The 15,576-nt window shown below is 38.3% G+C and overlaps 2 protein-coding genes across 6 annotated transcripts in view; one reads left to right on the top strand and one right to left on the bottom strand.

Moving 5' to 3' along the window:
- Positions 1-15,576, top strand: part of FAM185A (family with sequence similarity 185 member A) — a 63,140-nt gene that overhangs the window by 45,117 nt on the left and 2,447 nt on the right. For 2 of the 5 annotated variants that reach the window (XM_053608553.1, XM_053608555.1), the window contains exon 8: positions 3,597-3,690. The exons of 1 other annotated variant lie outside the window; for it this stretch is intronic. In XM_053608553.1, the coding sequence (XP_053464528.1) occupies positions 3,597-3,655 (59 nt within the window). In that variant the 3' untranslated portion in view covers positions 3,656-3,690. Of the gene's footprint in view, positions 1-3,596; positions 3,691-8,878; positions 9,810-15,576 lie in introns of those variants that run through there. 2 more of the 5 variants (XM_053608551.1, XM_053608552.1) reach the window with 2 other exon arrangements.
- The window catches only part of FBXL13 (F-box and leucine rich repeat protein 13), a 266,364-nt gene continuing 263,727 nt past the window's right edge, over positions 12,940-15,576 (bottom strand). Inside the window, exon 21 of the mRNA XM_053608560.1 lies at positions 12,940-13,256. Within this exon, the coding sequence (XP_053464535.1) occupies positions 13,067-13,256 (190 nt within the window). The 3' untranslated portion in view covers positions 12,940-13,066. The remainder of the gene's footprint in view (positions 13,257-15,576) is intronic.

A 15,576-nucleotide genomic window follows, 5' to 3' on the forward strand; every position in this document is an offset into this window, starting at 1 on the left:
TTAGGCTGGAGTTATACATTCAGTGGTATCATGATTTATAATGGAATACTAGTTCGTGAGTTGGAGAAAAGGTGAAAATGGGACCAAGTGTTCATAGGATGCCACTTTTAAAATCTAGAGACAGTGTTTTCTCTCCAAATGGGAAAAAATCCAGCCTTTTGTTATGACTAATCCTTAGAAATGACACCCTTTTAGAACACACTTACATTTTGGTTTTTTCCAAGCCTTTAACACATGATTTGTCAGCAATATAGATATGTTTTGGGACTACATGGAAGAAATTCAGTAACAGAATGAAGAATACTATATACTTATAGCTGTCTGCTTGATTGCAAGAGGGACTTTGCCTAACAATTGCAATCAGTGTAACCTGGCTTATTGTACCCTCAATGAATCCCCAACAATAAAAAAAAAAAAAAAATACAGTACTTTGACAGGGGCTGAGCAAGGTAACTCACACCTATAGCCCCAACATTTTGGAAGGCCAAGGCAGAAGAATTGCTTGAGTCTAGGTTTGAAGGCCAAGGCAGAAGAATTGCTTACTATGAGCAACATAGTAAGACCCTGTCTCTACAAAAAATAGAAAAATTAGCTGGACATGGTGCCTCATTACTCAAGAATAAGTCTCAGATACTCAGGAAGCCAAGGCAGGAGGATAACAATGAGCCCAGGAGTTTGAGGTTGCTGTGAGCTGCTATGATGATGCCACTGCACTCCAGCTGGGTCAACAGAGCAAGAAAGGAAATGTCTTCAAGTCATTATGCTTTTATGGTGTTTTTGTTTCCCTGTGTTTTTGTTGAAGTGTAAGATCCTGGGAGTATCATGTGTAATCAGATGTTAACTTTGTTAATGTTTACCCCACCACCACCAAAAGATCATGTTTTATTTCAATTCATCTGCAAACTTTATCCATAAGCACCATATAGTAAATGTGTTAGACTTGGCAGGTTACATGTGGTCCCTGTCACATATTCTTTGTTTTCTTTTGTAATAACTCAAAATATTAAAAGCCATTCTTAGCTTTCAGGCCATACAAACACAAACCCGTTGGCTAGATTTTGCCTATGGGCTGTAGTTTGCTGATTAGATTAGAGCTCAAAGTCTAGGCCTCAAAGTTAGTACTACAAATTCCGTTTGTAATGCCTGTTGTTTTTATTTTTTTTTTATCATTGTTTCGTTTTTGTATTTATTTTGGCCATTCAAGAAATATAAACCACAGCCAAATTCTTACCCTGAATGAACTTTTCCCAGCAGTGAAGAAAACCTGATTTATGCACTTAAGTTTAATGTGTACAGATCCTGTTTTCATGTAACACTTAGGAAATGATGCGACCACAGAAGATATACAATAGCAAATAAATACACAAAAAGATGTTCACCAGGATCAGCCATTAGGGAAATGCAAATTAAAACCAGAACAGGATACCACTATATACTTACTAGAATGGCTAAAATAAAAAATACTAATAATACAAATGCTGGCAAGGATGCAGAGAAACTGGATCTCTCCTACGGTGCTGGTGGGTATATAAAATGATATAGCCATTCTAGAATTCCATCTGGCAGTTCCTTTAAAAAAAGGACATGAAACTATGATTAATATCCTAGCAGTTATACTCCTCTACCTTTATCCTGGCTAAACGAAACTTGTGTTCACTCAAAACTTGTGCGCAGGGGCGGTGCCTGTGGCTCAGTGAGTAGGGCGCCAGCCCCATATGCCGAGGGTGGCGGGTTCAAACCCAGCCCCGGCCAAACTGCAACAAAAAAATAGCCGGGTGTTGTGGCGGGTGCCTGTAGTCCCAGCTGCTCGGGAGGCTGAGGCAAGAGAATCGCGTAAGCCCAAGAGTTAAGAGGTTGCTGTGAGCCGTGTGACGCCACGGCACTCTACCCGAGGGCGGTACAGTGAGACTCTGTCTCTACAAAAAAAAAAAAACTTGTGCACAAATGTTCAGAATTTTATTTTTAAGACCCCCAAACTGGAAATGATTTAAATATCCTTCTATGAGCGAATGTTTGTATAACCCATGGAATGGCCATATAAGATAACTCACCAATAAAAGGAACAATTTATTGATACACAACAATTTAAGGGCATTATTCTGAGTGAAAAAAGCCAATCTCAAAATGTTACATGCTGCACATGATTCTATCTATATAACATTATTGAAATGACAAAACTATAGAAGTAGAGAATAGATAAATGTTTGCTGAAGGTTAAGGAAGGAGAGAAAGGAGTTGACTTTAAAGGGACATAACAAAGGACTTCCTTTGTTGTGACAGAACAGTTTCATATCTTGATTATAATGATGATTATATGAATCTGTTTATATATGAAATGCCATAAAAGTATATAGATATACCAAAAAACAAAACCAAAGAATGCCTGAAAACAGTGGTGAAATCTGGGTAAGATCTACAGTTTAATTAATTGTACTTTGCCAACCAGTTTCCTGGTTTTGGTAATGCACTATAGTTATATAAAATGTCACCATTTGGGAAACTGGATGATAGGTACACAGTACCTATCTGTACTATTTTTGCAACTTCTTGTGAGTCTAGAATTATTAAAAATAAGAAGTTATAAAAGAAAAATGTCAGGGAGAGGGAAAGAGAGGAAGAAAAACCATAAAGTATTCCAGGCAAGATGGAATTAAAGGGACTGAGTTACCTTCCTACCTGTTTTGTTATGACACCAACAACAAAATAAAACATGTTTTAAACTGACAAGGACATCAAACAATAAAAGGAAGTGATCACTGAGAGATGGGGAAAAAATGAGATAAGCCCTGCTTACTGCCCTAAGAGAGTCTGTAAGCTACGGTACAGGCAGGTGTAACTAGTAAAGAATGTAGTAGACGCCCTGAGTTTAGGAGATCAAGATGAGAGTCCACAGAGAGCAAGACAGAGTTAGAGTTTGTAGGAAAAAGTACCTACAAAAAAGAAGAGTAGAGCCTGGTGTTCACACAAGTCCAGGAGTAATTTCTGTTCTACCCACAAGAATAGAAACAACATAATAACTCATAGGACATTGGGTAGAGCACTTAGTAGTGGGAAACATTTAGTCCTAGGCTGAGAAACACTCTAAAACTGCCTAATAAATCATAAAAGACAAGAGACAAAAGACTGAAACTATTTCCAAGCAACTTAACTGCATGCTTGAACAAAGCTCAAGATTTATAGGAATACAAAAGTATCTAGTACCCAACAAAGTAAAATTCACAATGTCTAGCATCCAAAGATTGTCAGACATGCAAAGAGGCAAGGAAACATGACTCATAATGAAGAAAATAATTGATTGAAACAACTCAGAACTGACGTAGAAGTTGGAAAAGGAAAATAAAATCATTATTATAACTGTAATCTCCATTTTTAAAACATTAAAATATGGAAGATATAAAAAGACCAAAAGTGAATTTCTGTAAATGAAAACTACAATGTCTGAGGTGAAAAACGCAGTTGATGGGATTAGACATTGCAGAAGCAAAGATTTGAGGTAGAAGAGTATATAAGATTATTTCTTGGGAAGAACTGGTTAATTGTGCACTTGCTCAATGCCTGGAGTACTACTGACATTGTTATTATTCCACATTTTTCAGAGAAAAATCAGTGGACTGGCACCACTAAAACCAGCTCAGAAATATTTTCTTGCCAGTAAAGATTCTTGTCAAGACATCTTGGGTTATACTTTTGTTAAGAGAAGACTAGTTAAGGAATATTGACAAAATTAAAATATTTTGTCCTGGAAGTCCTATGTGGTATTAGAGATTTTGTTTATGAAATGTTTGTGTTAAAAATAATAAAATTTCAGAGTAATTATTTTCATGTTGATTCATAAGCATGTGATTTCCTAATGAGCTTTGTGAGGGCATTTGACACATCTGTACATCTTTTGAACATCCTCAAAATACTTAGCATGGTACATGCCATAGTGGGTGGTCAGTGCTGTTTGTGCTTTTACAGAAGGAATCCTACAAACTGCTGCACTGAAACTTCATCTGCTGCTAATAAGACAGCAGCAGAAGTACCCTCTGAACCAGATGTAACTAAAGCTTTTATTTATAACCCCCTCTTGTTATCAGGTTAAAAGAGGGAGTAGGGAAGGAGGCAGGAAGTTCACTTTATCAAGAAGGCTTTTCATCCTATTTTTTTAATCCTTTTTTTACACAAGAGAATTAAATTCTGCAAATTACTCCCTGGAGTCCTACCTTTGTTGATAGATAGTGCTGATTAGAGAAGGTACATTCTGGGTTAAATAGAGAGAAGTAGAGATTCATATGTTTGGGTAGATTTGGACAGGGATTTAGGGAGCAAATTACAGAGTTAAACCCATGTCCTTAGGTAACCTTTCCTCTCAGGTAATGAAAGGAATAGATTGGTCATTTTCTCATATCTCAGTCAAAGAAACATTATCTGATGTTCAGTGGCAAAAGAAAATAAGGGACAAGGTTTCTTGAACCTCACATTGCAATATATGTTGCAAGATTTTTGTAGAAAGGATTTTATAAACTTGTCAAATTAAGAGTCCCCACAGATTTATGCCACAGTACAAAGAGCTTTCAGTAAATTACTTATTGATAAGATAGAGAAAGCTATTTTCAAGGAACCTAAATGGAATTTTATAAACAGTTCTGCCTTTTGAGGTTTGTCTGCAAGCTGAAATTGCTTGTGTGTTCATTTTGTCAGGAGTAGCAGCACATGCTTGGCCTTGTTGCTGCTGAAGGAAACGGGTGGATAAGCTTCTCACTCTATGCACAAGAAATGCTCAATTGGGGAGGTGACGAATAATACATTAAGGAAGTGATCTCAGATATTTAGAAAAGCTTTACTGTTACTGGTGCTTAGTTATTGGAGCTAAATGGTGTAAAAAAGGAAAAAGAGTAACAAGAGAGAGTTCAGGATTTCTAGTTCTTTCCTCCATGGTTTTTTGGGGTTTGAGGCTTTTTGAGACAAGGTCTTGCTGTGTCACTCAGGCTAGAGTGCAGTGGCATGATCATCCACACTTACTTGAATTATTATTACCAAACCCATCTGGGGTTTGCTCACCTGGTGCAGTAAAGCCAGAGACTGAAGCCAGAGTTAGTGCAGGATAAAAAGGCATCTTTATTGCTTGGCACCAAGCTGATGCTTGAGACCCAAACTCCCCAGTGGCTTACAACCCCCAGGGTTTTGAAAGGCTGGCAAAATTGTAAATCAACACATGGAATGTAGACATTGGCCCAGTTTAAAAGGCATGATATCCTGAAATGGGGGACTTATGGGTTCTAGGTGGGTTAACAAATTCTTGGATTAGCAGAAAGGAAAGTTAAGATGGGTGGGGCAGGCTGTTGGGGAAATTTAGAACAAAGAATGGTGGTTGCAGTTCAATTTTTCAGTTTCCCCTCATCTGTATTTTCCATCCCATGAGGGCTCTGGAAAACAATTCAAGAACTCATGTTAAGAGGCTCACCTTTTAGTTCCCATAGGAAAGCAAAAGGCCCCTTGACTTGACTCCCTGGGAAGCCCATTGTTCTCATCAGGTTGCCCTTTCACTTTTCTAGGCTAGTGGAGTGCCTGGAACTTCCCCTGAAAGGACTGAAGATTTTCCTTTTTTGCCTTGCTTGGCGGCCCTAGGTCACTGTTCTGTCTCATACTAGAAAAAGAAATTCTGTATTACAGAAAAATTATTGGATGCAAGGTACCTCAAAATCCTGACTTACCAAATACAGCACAGGCACAGAACTGAACCCCTTCTTGATGAAGAGTTAGAAGAACAAGAAGTTTCTAACACAAGGATTTACCAACTAGAGCAAGAGCTTTTAACCAGTTAATCAAAGCTAATAAGTGAGGTTGTGATGATACTGAAAATACAGCAAGAGAAAGAGGTAAAACCCCAGAGGGAGTCATTGAGTACTCAGCTGTGTTCTGAGTAAGATACAGTGAGCTCCAGATGGTACAGGATTATGGCTCAGAAAGAAAAGGAAAGGCAAGAATCCTTAAAAGAATTTGCATTAGAAAAGCACCTTTCCTTCAGCTAAGACTATCACATAGTACTACAAAGGAAAAACTAGACTTGAGAAGAGGATCATTCTCTCATTTGTGTGCTTGGACTCAACAAGGAAAATGTCTATGATGAATGGCAACAACCCTCCTCAGTTCAGATTTCTTAAATCCAGAACTGCAGTGGAGTTCCAGAGATCTAACAACTTAATTACCTTGATTAACAGAGAACACAGACGCACAGGGCTAGGAAGAGGTGAGCTCTGATTGCCAAAGACTATTTCCTTTAAAGAGTTTCTAGGCAGCAGGGCAAGGAGTCGTCACACAGGCAGAGCCCAACAGACCCCTGAATGGGGAGTTTGAGCTGAGCTCCTGGGGAGACCCGGGCTGCCCAGAGTTCACAGAGAGGAGGGACAGTACAAAGGCGGTCTTGGGGTGCTCACGAGCATCCAGTAAAGTACCAGTCCACACGTGTGTGAGGAAACCACTTGACACATGTACAATGTGGATGAACCTCAAAATAATTATGCTAAATAAAATGAAAGAAAAGAAAATATTTTACCACAAAACATATTTCTTTGATGCATTTTGAAATGGCTGTCAAAGAGCCCACAAACAGAACTAGTCTTGCAAAGCTGTCTTTTGTGGGAAAAATGTATATCTGTAGAAAATTCTGCATTGATGCTGCTATGTCTTTCCTTGTCCTGATCTAAGAAAGACTGACTGAGAGTCTGACACCCTTCAAGGCCTGAGAGAAACATTGACAGCTCTCTCTGTGAGCTGCTACCTAGAAGCTTTCATCTACATCAGTAGTTCCCAACCTTTTTGGCACCAGGGACTGGTTTCAAGGAGACAGTTGTTCCACAGATAGGGAGGGGTGGGGGTAGTTTTGATATGAGTCTGCAAGCAATTGAGTTCCTATGGTCTTTGTGCAGTCAAACCTCTCTGCCAATGATAATCTGTACTTGCAGAAGCTCCCCAGTGCTAGCATCACCACCTCAGCTCCACCTCAGATCATTAGGCATTAGATTCTTATAAGGAAGAGCAACCTAGGTCCCTCATGTGCACAGCTTATAGTAGGATCCAATGCTCCTATGAGAATCTCATGCTGCTGCTGCTGTGACAGGAGGCGGAGCTCAGGTGGTGATGCCAGTGATGGAGAGCTGCTATAAATACAGGTGAAGCTTCCTTGCTGGTCCACCACTTACCTCCTACTGAGAAGCCTGGTTCCTAATGGGCCATGAACCAGTATGGCCCAGGGTTGGGGACCTCAGATCTACACAAGACTTGCTTGCTTGCTCTGTTAGCAAGTCTTTTCCCTCCTTTCCATAATCTGTCTTGCTATCATAACCTGTGGTGACACCATCTCCTGCTTTTGGCTATACTTTGAGCCTCCATTCTTTCTATGACCTCAAGATATGGTATGTAAGCTTCTGCACCTCACTGGGGAGTTGGGTATTCACTCTGTGGTTCTCCCTGTGTGCACGTTCATTACATTTCTATACCATCCTAGCACTCTAGGAGGCAAAGGAGGGTGGATCGCTTGACTTGGAAGTTCAAGACCAATCTGAGCAAGAGTGAGACCCTGTCTCTAAAAATACCTGGACATTCTGGTGGGTTTCTGTGGTCCCATCTAGTTAAGATGCTGAGGCAAGAAAATCACTTGAACCCAAGAGTTTGAGGTTGCTGTGAACTACGATACTATGGCACTCTACTGAGGGTGACAAAATGAAACTGTCTCAAAAAAAAAAAAAAAAATTGTATGCCTTTTCTCCAATTGTCTTTTATGAGTTGATTTTTCCAGGAAATCTTCAGAGGGTGAAGGGCAAGTTTTCCCTTGATCCCTATAGCAAGAAGATAGATTAGAAAAAGAGTACATAATTTATGATTTCATTTATATAAAATTTTGGAAAATGCAATGAATCCATAGTGATACAAAATGGATTAGTGATTGCTAGGGGTTAGGGGTCGGAGGGCAATAGGCAGGGAGGGGAATGAGGAAAAGATTACAATGGGTACAAAGAAGCTTTTGGGCATGATGATATATTCACTATCTTGACAGAGGACATGGTTCATAGATTTTTACATATATCAAAACTTACTACAGTGTATACTTTAAAGACATATTTTGTCAGCTATGCTTCAATAAATCTTTTTTAAACCTTCATTAAAAAATTGTATAGGTTGAGAATCTCTATTCTGAAAATCCTGTAAGGCTCCAAAACCCAAAACTTTTTGAATGCCAACATGACCACTCAAAGGAAATGCTTATTGGAATATTTCAGATTTTGGATTTTCAGATGAGGGATGCTCAAGTGGTATGTATTCTGCAAATATTCTACAATCCAAGTCAATCTGAAATCCAAAACAATTCTGGTCCCAAGCAATTCAAGTAAGAGATACTCATCCTATACCAATAAAAAACAGAGTAGCTTCCCTCTCAGAGTAGAGCTGAGCAAATGAAAGGAGGGGCAAGCCCAGATAACCCCTTTGTAACTCTTTCCCAACTCCAACTATCTATACTAAGATTTTTGGCGTTCTGGGGCGGTGCCTGTGGCTCAGTCGGTAAGGCACCGGCCCCATATACCGAGGGTGGCAGGTTCAAACCCGGCCCTGGCTGAACTGCAACCAAAAAATAGCTGGGCGTTGTGGCAGGCACCTGTAGTCCCAGCTAGGGAGGCTGAGGCAAGAGAATCGCTTAAGCCCAGGAGGTGGAGGTTGCTGTGATTTGTGTGAGGCCACGGCACTCTACGGAGGGCCATAAAGTGAGATTCTGTCTCTACAAAAAAAAAAACAAAACATTTTTGGCATTCTAAGGTTTCTGGGTTTTAGAGATGTACTGTTGGGATGTAGGTGGTCAAATATTGCTCTTGGTGTAACTTTATGCAATTTTGCATTTTAGGACTCATGAATCAAGCAAACAAACATGAAAAATGGATTAAGGCTGATGCCCCAAAAGGCACTGTAAGTTTTAGAAAGCAAAGCTGGTTTCAGTCCCTGAAACTGCAGGACTAAGTCTGGTTCGAGTTGTATTTATGATTTTTAACAATAATTAGCAGATCTTTGATGACAAAAATGCAAGGTCTACTGTTCATATAAATGTTGATAATAACAAAATAAGAATGAATACTGGTTAATTGTTTCAGAAGGGCTTTTTCAAAATTTGTACTTAGCTATTGTATTCCTTTTCTATTGCTCTATAACAAATCACCACAAATTTAATGGCATAAAATAATACCCACTTACCACATAGTTCTGTAGGTCAAGAGCCTAACATGATTAGGTTCTCTGCTCAGGGTATCACAAGGCTGGAATTACGTGTTGGCCAGGTGGAGCTCTGGAGGCTTTGAGGAAAAATTTGCTTCCAAAGTCATTCATTTAATTTGCAAAATTCAGTTCTTTGTGACTGGATATGACTGAACTCTCCATTTTCTTGCTGGCCATCAGCCAGCAATCAGTCTAACCTTCTAGAGGCCACCTATATCTTCAAGTAGCAATAATAACATTCAGTTCTTCTCATGCTTTGAATATCTGACTACTTCTGTAAGCAGCTGGAGAAATCTCTGCCTTTAAAGGTCTGACTTGGTCAGGCCCTTCCAGATAATCATTGTTTTGCCATATAATGTAACATAATTTGGGGAGTGATATCTCTTTACATCATCATATTTATAATTTCTACTCCCATTCAAGGAGAGATTATACAAAGGCATCGGTGTGGGGGGATAGGAGGGAGGAGTTATGTTAGAATTCTTTGTGCTCATGTGACAGGTTTCCTGCTTTATACCCATTATGTCACCAATGTAACTTTAAGCTGTGAATAAAAAACTTGTAAATATGAAGCAGTTGCTACTGATTCTTAATATCTTTTGTGTAATTCAGAAATATCTCATTGGGGGAAAGAAACCTTCATCTATTTTACTGCCCAATGTATGAAGATAGATTTCACTTTTATAATGGTATACTATATACACTTACTTTATAAATTTCATTGCTAACTTTATTATATATAAATATATACAACATTATATATATTGGTGTAACTTTATGCAAGTTTGCATTTTAGGACTCATGAATCAAGCAAACAAACATAAAAATGGATTAAGGCTGATGCCCTAAAAGGCACTGTAAGATGTTTTTATAAATATATATATATATATATATATATATATACACACACATATATAAATACATAACATTTATTATATAATACTGAATACACCTATCTATTGGATTATGATTTTTATGATTAATATAAAATCAATTCTTTTTTTTTTTTGAGACACAGTCTCACTTTATTGCCTTCGGTAGCGTGCCATGGCATCATACCTCACAACAACCTCTAACTCTTGAGCTCAAGCAATTCTCTTTGCCTCAGCCTCCCAAGTAGCTGGGACTACAGGCACCCCAACACAATGCCCAGCTATTTTCTTAAGAGATGAGGTCTCGCTCTGGCTCAGGCTGGTCTCGAACTCGTGAGCTCAGGCAATCCACCCACCTTGGCCTCCCAGAGTGCTAGGATTATAGGTGTGAGCCATTGCACCCAGCCTATAAAATCAATTCTTAAACACTGATTTTTAAAAAGTCTTTCCAATATTGTGATTTGTAATAGTTTCTTTTTTGTTAATATTCCATTTCTTTAGAGTTGTTTTTACATATTTATGAAACAAAAAGTAGGCTTTGCTCATCCTTCATGAAATAAGAATGTGTGCAAGTTCGAAAGATACTCACATATTATATATTTGGTATGGTTGTGATATGGTTGTTATACTATTAAATAGAGAAAACTGTGAAGCAATGAGACAATTTTTATAGTCTTTTTTTTACCCTCATGCAATAATATGAATATTTTCATGACTAAAAATAAAATTGATGAAATTAGCCAACTACAGTCCTAAAGATCATGAGCTTAGCAGCAGTCAACTATTTTTAAAGTTATTAGTGGAACTGTACTTATTTGAATCTCAGTAAATCCCAAAGAGAAAGGAAAAGCTGCCGTATTTTACTCTTAGACACAGACTCATGTATACAGATACTGACAAGTGAAGACCTAAGTAATATCTTTGGTATTTTGAGTACTCTGCACTGAGAACTTGGGGATTTCTCTTCCTGTCCACTTCTGGGCCTCCCCTCATAGCTCACTTTTTCTAAAACCTACTCCTTTTATTGATGTAGCTACAAAATTCTCCCCAGAATGAATGAATGTGTTTCTCATTTTTGTTTAAAAGAAGATGTTGCTCAGAGAGTTTTAGAGCACACCTCTGACAGTAAAGCAGCCTGCTGGGTTTCTGGAGAGCGGAATAGGGCGTGTGCTCCTTAGCTCTTCTTCCCTCTACAGACATTATTCCTTTAGAAAGCAGTTGCCTCTTTTACAGGCCTCTCCAGTGGTATACATGAGACACTTGCAGACAGACTTCTGAAGCCAACTTCTATGCAGCTCCCAGAAATCTCCAAATTTAATTAAAAATTATTTTAACTATTTGAACAGTCATCTTAAATCTCTTGGCTTAGGTCTTAAAACTTTCTACTAACTGATTCCCCTGCCTGCATGTCCACTCCCAGGAACCTTTCCAGACCTACATGATATTACCTTGTTTAAACTTTCAAAATGAACCTAAGAGGGGAGAGAACTATTACTATATATATATTTTTTGAGACACAGTCTTACTTTGTCACCCTCAGTAGAATGCTGTGGCATCACAGCTCACAGCAACCTCAAACTCTTGGGCTCAAGTGATCTTCTTGCCTCAGCCTCCCAAGTAGTTGGAACTACAGCTGCCCATCACAGTGCCTGGCTAGTTTTGGAGACAGGGTCTTACTCTTGCTCAGGCTGGTCTTGAACCCCTGGCAAACCACCTGCCTCGGCCTCCCCAAATGCTAGGATTATAGGCATGAGCCACCGCGCTGGACCTAGACCTAATTATGTTAAAAGCATTCAGCAGGGTGGCGCCTGTGGCTCAAAGGAGTATGGCACTGGCCCCATATACCAGAGGTGGCGGGTTGAAACCTGGCCCCAGCCAAAAACTACAAAAAAAAAAAAAAATAATAATAATAAATAAAAGTATTCAGCTAATACAAAGTACTGTATAATGATACTTTGTACAGCCCTTACTTTCATACACCTTAAGTTTTTATACTTATTTCAAATTTGTAAAATACAAAAATGGATTGGCCCCAAGTAAGTGAAAGGTTAAAAGACTGATCTAATATTACTGACACAGCTTGATTGTGGCAGTTAGGATAGGGTTGTACTTTGTCTTGGATACTTGTCAACATCAGTGTTACATAATATCAAATAATGATTAAAAAAATCTATAGTTGAAGGCTTATTTTTAAAAAATAGATAAGCAACTAATAGCCTATACCTCCTAGCATAAAATTGAGGGAATATCTTTTTTGTTATAGCATAGTTTTAAAATCCCTCCATAGTGCAAATTTGATTAAAAAGAGATATTTCTGAGACATTACAGATGTCTTTCTATTTACAGATAGTTCCTGTTTCTATTTAATTTTCCCCTCACTGTTAAGTCAAATGTTGACATGAATTCAGGGTCAATACACAGTTAAATCTCTTTTGTTAAATGTCTGGAAATGACAAGAAAGCCCTGTTTCCTTTGAAAATATATGTTTATATTCCCTATAATAAAGCTTCACAGATCCTTATGTCATCATCCTGGCTCAAACTCTTTGACTTATAGCCAAGATGACTTGGAGCCATGTATGCTTTCTTTTTGCTTTCTAAAGACAAGCTTCTAAATTCCTTCTCAAAAAAGTCACATTTACCAATGTTGTTTGACAGGCTTATAACTTAGATTTGATAAGCTCATGGAAACTTTTGGTTTGATTAAGTTAAATTTAGGTAGAAAATTTACATCACAGTATAGTGCTTGATTTGACTTCTTTTTTTAATAAAGATGATTTAGACAGAAGAACTAACAATGTGAGAAATATATGTAGGTGGGATAAGAATCAGAAGATGACTTGTTGCCTGTTTATATTGTTATTGAGATCCAGCTAATGAAAATACTTGCATCACAAGAAGAAAAAGATGCCAACTTCTAGATTTTTCGTTCTTCCTGCTTGAGGTTGAAGATCATACTTCTTTCTCTTCATTATTGAGTGTGGACTTTTTCACTGTCATGTCTATGGTGTCTTGAGGTGGTGTCATTTCCTGATTCACCGTAAGAGACTTGCCTTCACTGTCATATCCAAACCAGCTAGGAGGGTCATTAGAGCTATATTCTTGCTGCTGAACTACAGATGACATTTTCTGAGCTGCCTCCCTGTAATAACAGTGATTAGCATTAGCGAATTGCACAAGTAATCCCTAGTTCAGAATTTTCAAACTAGACCAAATTTGGAGCTGGAGAACTCATTGTCTCAAGTCAAATTCACTTCAGGGGTCTCTTGTCTTGCTAAGAGGATGTGAGAAATTGTGCAAATAAGTAAGGTCCCAAAGCCTAAGTAGCTCTCTGATTCAGCCAGTTTGGAGATTAACAGGCACAGTGACTGGGTAAGGAAACTGCATGTGGCCATGAGTGGGCACACTGAGGTCACTCCACTTTACGCTGCTTTTGAGAAAGCCCCCTGCCTGGAATCGCTCTTTTCTTTGATGAGGGAGTGACCCAACCAACCAACCCCTGAAGACTGACCAGGCACCAGGGCAGGAGCTGTGAACATGGATGAACTTCAGGGAGGTCTATGAACTCCCTGGAAGTTCGTACAGTTTTGTCTATAAATGTGCATTTTTTTCTGAGGAGAAGGTTTGTGACTTAAAGGTGCCCATAACCAAAAATGCTATGATAGTTTTCTTAGGAAGAAATAAGAAGCAAAGAAGATACCAGGAAAAAAGTTTATCTAACTTGAAAATAAAGCCATTCTGAAGACAGAACTTCCTTTTTTAGGACAGTACTCCAAATCACAAGACAAGTACTAAAAAGAAATGAATAACTAGGTACGTCTTCTGGATTAGAAATGAGTAACTATGATGTTTACCCAGGAAGGGATGACTTTCCCCACAACTGCTCTTTGTTATAGTGAGTTATGAACTACAAACGTCTGAGTCATTGATATGGAGGTGGCATTGCCATGCACTTGGAGTTAAGTTTGTTCTAAATGGCCATATGTGTTCAGGTAAGGCAATGAAATTGGAAAAAGCAGAGATATATCAGTCTAAAATGCTATTTCACTTCAGTGAAATCTTAGATGTATTGAAATGATCAGAATCAACAGGGAGATAACCAAACCCCAGCTAATTCTCTTACCACATTGTTTTTTGTCTTATGTATTTGCTCTCACACAAAACTTCTACAAGCTTAAAGAACAATTTGAGTAAAAGCAATTGTCAAATGCTAATTTCCATACTAATTTGGAGCCACCAATCCCGATGGACTAAAACTTGGCAAACAAGTTTCTTCTCTTTTGAGAAATATTTATTCTCAAATTTAAAAATGGTAAGTTTATGGTCAAAGATAATATTTGGCATTCTGTTAGTTTTATAAATCTTTTTTTGTGCTATCCTACATTTTAAACTTCTTATATAATAATCTTTGTGTTTCCTCTAACTATACATAGAACATCAACCATTAAACAAAAATAATAGGCATATATCATCTGCTTCCCCTGTATTCTTCTCCTGATGATATTTCTCCCTTTTCAGTTCTTTGGAGTTGAGATTACCATATCTTTCAAGGTGTTTTCTGAAGAACCCCCTTCCCGCCCCCCCAGGACTTACCACAACATAATACAAAGTGTTGACAGATTATGAGGCATAAAGCATTGGCACCATCAGCTTCATATGGGTAAAATACTATCATAGGCAACACAGCTCCACTATGACTTACCCCTCACCCCATCTCTATGAGTCTAAACATTATCTACCTTTCAAAGCTCCAAACAACCCAAGCTCTTTTGTAAAGACTCAAACCCAATCTCTTCCTCCTCTGAACATCTATAGGAAGTTAATCATAGAATTAATTTCTTTCTAATACATAGTTTTGTGGCATTATTTGTAATTTTAAAATTTGTTATTTTCCTTTTGTTTAAGAAAGTAGTAAGTTATTTAAGGGTATATTCCATTTCTTTTTATCTCCCTGAAAACTAGCATTAACAGCCAGAACAAGAGGTTTCATCAGCTCACTCCAAGAAAGAAAGTCCTTTAACTCTGGGGGCTTCTGCGGCTTTGCTGGTCGAGAGGAGGCATTCTCATATTCCTATTTCCAGCACCTTACTCTCAAACAGAGAGCTCTGACACGCACATACTGACTGATTACATGCCACTGACATTGACTAGCACAAGAGTCCTACAGTTTACAGCAACAATGATCTTGACCTATAGGAAAAAAGAATAATTATTTTAGGAAATAAAAGATTTGCACATACCAGTTGACCAAAGTGTATCTTACCCTTAGCTTCAGAACAGCAACAGTTAACTGATAAGAAGGGAATGCTAAGTTTGGGCATGTATAACACTACATCCTTTGGTCGGTTCCCCAGTCTGTGACAAGCCAGGGTACATTAGGTGGTAATTGTGATATAAAAACCAATTGGCAAATAAGATTTGAGAAGATAACAAGAAAAACAAAAATGGGGATGTTGACTTCT

Source organism: Nycticebus coucang, chromosome 11, assembly GCF_027406575.1.
Source record: "Nycticebus coucang isolate mNycCou1 chromosome 11, mNycCou1.pri, whole genome shotgun sequence".
NCBI lineage: Eukaryota > Metazoa > Chordata > Mammalia > Primates > Lorisidae > Nycticebus > Nycticebus coucang.